General features: G+C 33.0%; 1 protein-coding gene across 1 annotated transcript; it reads right to left on the bottom strand.

Annotated features, from left to right (window-relative positions):
• Nucleotides 1–238: 238 nt before the first annotated feature.
• LOC146912757 (disease resistance protein RPV1-like) lies at nucleotides 239–5,627 on the bottom strand. Its single transcript, XM_085722240.1, has 7 exons — nucleotides 5,550–5,627; nucleotides 4,982–5,462; nucleotides 3,423–4,518; nucleotides 2,884–3,153; nucleotides 2,197–2,547; nucleotides 1,519–2,118; nucleotides 239–1,112 (listed from the first exon to the last, which is right to left on the bottom strand). The coding sequence occupies exons 1-7, from the start codon at nucleotides 5,572–5,574 to the stop codon at nucleotides 570–572; spliced, it is 3,366 nt and encodes a 1,121-aa protein (XP_085578366.1). The 5' UTR covers nucleotides 5,575–5,627; the 3' UTR covers nucleotides 239–569.
• Nucleotides 5,628–6,175: the final 548 nt, after the last annotated feature.

Below are 6,175 nucleotides of genomic sequence, written 5' to 3'. Positions count from 1 at the left end.
TAATTTTTTAATATATTTTGCATCAAACATATTATTATTTACTGTGTTTGTTTAATATTAATTTTAATAAAAAAAATATATTCTTAAAAAAATACTTTGCATTTTGGATATCCAAAAACTGATCAAACCACATATGATTTTTATTTTGAAATAATCATGAAGACCGAACCGAACCACATATGATTTTTATTTTGAATCGGACAATATTTTACCTCTACACTGATCCAAACCGCACCACTTTAAATAAAACTCATTCTTAAATGTAAGATCTACCATAATTTAAGCCAATAATATAAAGTGAGTGGAGCATTACTCTACAATAATATCCTCACCCCTTTAAGTAACTTGGTCTGGCTCTCTTCAAATTTGGGGTTCATACCCCAAAAGTACTGATCTACTTAGCAGCAAGATTGGTAGTACAGAACAAATTAAAATCTTTCAACAGTCACCATGGATAAAATCTAGAAACTTCAGCCAGAAATGGAAAACAATTGTTGCCGATAAACAAGTTTGCAGTCACCATAAGAATTGATTTTTGCTTGGCCATTGCTTTACTATCTTTCATCGATTCATTCCACACGGCTTTTCTTTTTTCTGTTCTGATTGAAGTCATCAGTGGGCTCCTCTTCAGTAGAGAATCTCTTGACAGGGCGTTCATTTTCTTCATTAATACAAGCAATTGAATTCGAATCTGGTATGTGATACAACTCCAATGTTTTTGAAACTGGTTTATCGTATACGAGATAAATTGTTGTCTTCTTCACAATGAAATCATTCTCAAAAACAAAAACGACCTCCACTTTGTTACCAGGTTCTATACTTGATACTAACCTCTGCCCGTCCTCATCTTCAAAGGAAACTAATGTATTATTACACTTATAGAGCTGAATGGTGGCCTTCGTGTAATTTTTCACTAACAGACATTTAAGGCATTCTGATGTTATGTTGTCCATGGTTGAAGTATAGACTATGCACATTATTGTCTTCAAGTTATGCCCTTCCACTTGAGGGACTTCAAAAGTTAGAGAAGAACATTCAGAATAAAAGGTTAACCAATTTGGATAACTATCACCGGGGAAGAAGCAACCACCGCTCACATTGACATCCATATTCTGTGAAAGTAGAGATAAGCAAAAAATTTAATTGACAAATATATACCACCTTGTCATTCATTAAACAAATAAAGATAGAAATTTTCTTATAAAAGAACAAGCATTTCAATTTTAGATTAGTGATTTTAAAGACTATAATTCTTCCACGTATCAAGTAAGCTGTCAGTGATTGATACCAAAATTTGTGAGAATTTGGATGACAATTTAAAAATAAATATGTTAAGGATTTCATTATTTTGAATGAAGTATTTTACACCTTTGATAAAAAAAAAGTATTTTACACCTAATGCAAATAATCATATACACTTACATGTATTGTTATAGACTTATACACTTAAGAGTTCAAATGTAGGAGGGGATACACACACAAACATTTGGGGGGCGGGTGAGAGAGAGAATGTCAAACCTGTAAAATTATCTCTTTCAAAATATTAGTGACTTCGCAATTCATTCCAATTTGAATTAAAAGAGACTTCAAGAAATGGTTTGATATTTGTGATGTAGTTGCAGTTGGTTGCAAGGCATGCAAATCATCCAAAAATAATGCCATCTGATGAGAAAGTTCAAGTTCCGAGCTGGTAGTGGGAGATACATCATGTGAGAATGCTTCATATCTGCACCCAGAAATAATAAATCTAAAGTCTTTTGACCTTGCAACTGAAAAGGGTACTCTTGTTATTGCAGTGTTATTTGCACGCAGAGTGGTTAAAGATTCCATTTGTTCCAAGTCCTCTTCCAATATATCAATATTTAAACAACCAGAAACAATCAAAGTTTTTAGAGATTTCAACTTATAGATACTTCTTGGGAGGCTACATAGGCAAATACAATCTTCCAAATTTATCAACAGAATTTTTTTCTGATGTCCAATTGTAGGAGAAACCTTTGATAACATTGGACAATCTTTGAGTACTAGCTTTTCAAGATTAGGCAAGCATGAAAAGTCCGGGGTGTTTGTCAGACAGTGAGAATGACTAAGACTGACATTTTTCAGATTTTCCATCGCCTGCAATAACAAAATTGTCAAAAGGAAATTTGACAAAGAAACTTCAAAAAATAAATGGGAGCAGTTGCAATGTCTCACTATTGATAAGGGTAGTCTTGTTATTGAAGTGTTATCTGCAAGCAAAGTGGTTAAAGATTCCATTTGTTCCAATTCCTCTTCCAGCTTGTCAATCTTTAAACAACCAGAAAGAATGAGAGTTTTGAGAGATTTCAACTTATAGACGCTTCTTGGGAGGCTACATAGGCTAATGCAGTCTTCCAAGTTTATCAGAAGAATTTTATTGAGATGTCCGATGCTAGGAGAAATCTCAGACAACAATGGACAATCTTTGAGTACTAACTTCTGAAGATTAGGCATGTTTGAAAAGTCAGGGATTTCTATGAGATAGTGAGAATGACTAAGATTGAGAATTTTTAGCTTCTCCATCTTCTGCAAGAACAAAAAAATATTATTGAGGAACATAGGGAAGAGGATTCAAGAAGTAAATTGAAATAATGGCGAGTAAATCGTTTATATTATTGTATAGTTATTCTTTTAAATACCAATATCAGTGTAAAATATTTGAAAGAAGTGAATTTTGGTATATAATGTTGCAGAAAATTACTAAGTTTTGTCCAAGAATTCTACTTTGAATTCATAAAGTTGAAATTTAAAATGTAATTCTAAAATTGAAAGGTCACATTTTTTTAATTTAAATTTCAACCATAAATATGAGAAGTGATAATAACTTATGAAGTGTAAAAAAACTAAAATCCAACGTAATACCATGGTCTTCTTCCACAGATGTTCCAAATTGCTGTTCTCTAACTCGATGGAAACTAAATTATCTCGAAAGAAGTTTGTAGGTATGTGGTTTAATCCATTCCATGACAGCCATGTTAGATCTCTAGAAACATATTCAAAATCTCCCTCAAGTTTTACCTCAGCAAGTTGAAGAAATCTGAGTCTCTTCATCTTTTCAAATGCTTTAGTACTAAAACATTTTGCATTAGTTGTAGGCAACTTCAAAGCCAGTCCCAAAACACCTTTTTTTCCCTGTGAAATATAATGGACCAAAAAGAAAAAACATCCACAAATTAAAGCAACAAGGCGGATGTAAAACTTTCCATGAAACTAATCATTCCTTACTAGCTAGAAGTCATGAAGCACAAAAAGTTCACAATGAAACTAATTTGCGATGATTTCATCATTAAAAAAAAAAAAAATTATTGGATGCCGACAACTAAATATGTTTCCATTCATTTCTTAAGCTTTAGATATTTTAACTCCATAATTAAAAAAATATAAAAATACAAAGTTCTTACAGTTTGTCTTGATAATACGTCAATCACATCCTCCTGATCCCACAACCTGCTACGTTTCTCAGGAATCATTGGTGATTCGTCACGAATGATTCCTCTTCCCATATCTTGCACCAAACTATGCATTCCAAGCATGTTATGTTCATCAACAGTCACAAGGCTTCGCTCAATAAGTACACTTATTCCTATTTCTGCAGAAAATCCACATCCATTTAATACAAGGATAACATCATTTCGGTCCATCCCAATAAAGAAACAAGCTATGTCAAGGAATATTTCTTTTTCTTCACCATCATTTAATCCATCATAACTTATTCTTAACTTCTCCTGCACTAGTTTATTGGGGATTCTTTTGAGCTTCTCCAATACAAGTTCCCATTTTAATTTCGTCTTATTAGACAAATAAGATCCAAGGACTTCGAGAGCTAGCGGCAATCCCCCAGAATATTCAACTACATTTTTGGAGATTATATCAAAATCTCCGATAGGCCTCACTTGCTTGAATGCACTCCAACTAAAAAGCTCCATAGATTCACTTTCATTCATTATTGTCATTTTGTATATTTTGTCAACTCTCCCTTCAAGTAAATCCAGATCTCTGGTTGTGATGATTATTAAACTCTCTGAACCAAACCATTCACGACTTGCACAGAAAGTATTCAGTTGGTCTAACGTATTTACATCATCAAGTACAATAAGTACTCTTTTATGGCAGAGTTTATCCTTCAATGTCTTTTTTCCTAACCCAATGTTTGGTATATTGATAGTTTTTTTGCAAATATCAAACAAAAGTTGTTCTTGTAAACCCACTTGTCCACCTTTTTGCTCCCCATCTTTCCTAATATTTGCAAGGAAACTCCTACCTTCAAAATTGTGGCCAATTATGTTGTAAATGGCTTTTGCAATGGTTGTTTTGCCAATTCCCCCCATGCCCCACATCCCTAGTATTAGAACACCGTTTGATTGGACAGGTAGCAATTGAATCACATCTTGTACTCGAGATTCAATTCCCACTGGATTATTAGCAATAAACAAGTCTTTCTTGTTTAGCAAATGAGAAACGTTGTCAACAATACGTTTGATATTGTCACTTTCATTCCTACAAAAATAGAATATATGTATAAATGTATAGACATATACATGCTAATATATGTCAAAAGTAGAGGGGAAGTTTCAACAATCAAACTATGGTTGGATAGGACGTGTGTGTGTGTAAGCTGGAATGCTTACAAAAAGTAAGTGTCAATAGCATTGGTGAAACAAAGCTACAAGCAAGTCAAATAATCTACAACACTTGTAGATTTATAACAAATTGTAAATCTCGTCCATGTGGCACAACATGAATGACAAACTATTTCGATAATTAAAAACATTTTAATGAAGTGACACTTATTGAAGACATGTCCGGTGTTGGACACCAACATGTTCATAGTCCATAGTTCTGTTCGTGCATCATAGACTCGTGGTATTTTACACAACCACTCTTGTATGTCCAAACAAACTATAATAATGGCAATGAAGATTGAAAAATTTGAAAAGTAGTAATTGTTGAATAAAATTACCTGGAGTTGAGTATTACAAACCCTGCTATGCTAGCTGCTTCAAGCAGAGCACCTCTCCAACTTTGCACTAATTCCACCTCGTTAGATATTTTCTCCAAAAGACTTCGAAATGCTCTTCCAAACTCGGCTCTCTGATTACGCACTTCAGAGGGATCTACGTCGAAGAACACAGGCAAAACCACCTGTCCCATGGTTGTGCGACACTTCATTATCTTTACCAACTCATCCAAACACCATCTGGAATCGGCATAATTTTTTGAGAAAACAATTATAGAAATTTGAGACTGTTCAATTGCTCGTGACAATGAAGATGAAATGTGATCTCCTCTTTGAAGCGAATCTTCGTCCCTAAAAACGTTGATTCCAGCGTTTTGAAGAGAAGCATAGAGATGTGAAATGAAGGAAGCGCGAGTATCATCACCTCTAAAACTTAAGAAAACGTCATGGATCCTGGCTATTTCTGGCTCATTTGAAGACAACACTGATAATAATAAATAAAGAAAACAATAAATAAATAAATGGGTTGCTTCAAACTAAATTAATGTATAAAATAAAAGAATATATTCACCATTTGATGAGGAAGGCTTATACATCGATGAGATATGTAAGTAACGGAATTGTTGGATGATAAAATGATGATCGCAATAAGGACGAAGGAGGGAAAGAAGCAGCTATATCAACTTGAAGTCGTCGGTTTATAGTCTTCGGTCATCATTTCCACTCAAATTATTATCTTTATTGGTTGGTTAGGGATATATTTTTTTATTTTTTTTATAAAAACAAAATGTTGGAACATGTGTGGAAATTGAGTTAAAAAGACTAAACACAAATTCCCATGTTGGGTTGAACTAGTGTTGTGTGAATTGAAAAAAGTGGAAGTCCCACATCGGATGGAACACACACATTAATAGTGTTTATATAGTGGGGGTGTACCTCTAATTAATGGGGGTACATAAGCACTAGAGAAAAAATATATATTGATATATATTTTATTATTTGGAAATGATAAATTAAATAATTAATTTAATCATTATTAGAAAGTGTTTTCTTAGTCCCAAAGTTTTGCTAAAATATTTTGGTACATAATATAATATATTTTTGTACTAAATTTAATATATTTTAGTACTCAATTAAAATATTTTTGTACTAGATCTAATATGTGAATTACTTAATCGCAAAGTAATATGTTACTTG

This window comes from Medicago sativa, chromosome 6 (assembly GCF_051527215.1).
Source record: "Medicago sativa cultivar Bolivia chromosome 6, Bolivia_mono, whole genome shotgun sequence".
Taxonomy (NCBI): Eukaryota; Viridiplantae; Streptophyta; class Magnoliopsida; order Fabales; family Fabaceae; genus Medicago; species Medicago sativa.
Note: the sequence above shows the minus strand (reverse complement) of the source record. Positions and strands in the feature narration are given on the sequence as shown.

What these genes read in the sequence shown, in the direction of transcription:
- LOC146912757 (XM_085722240.1), bottom strand. Translation starts at nt 5,574, where the DNA reads ATGTATAAGCCTTCCTCATCAAATG. An exon ending in TTTGTAATACTCAACTCCAG is followed by an intron (nt 4,519 to 4,981) that starts GTAATTTTATTC and finishes CTATTTTTGTAG; the next exon opens with GAATGAAAGTGACAATATCA. An exon ending in TGAAAGAGATAATTTTACAG is followed by an intron (nt 1,113 to 1,518) that starts GTTTGACATTCT and finishes CTACTTTCACAG; the next exon opens with AATATGGATGTCAATGTGAG.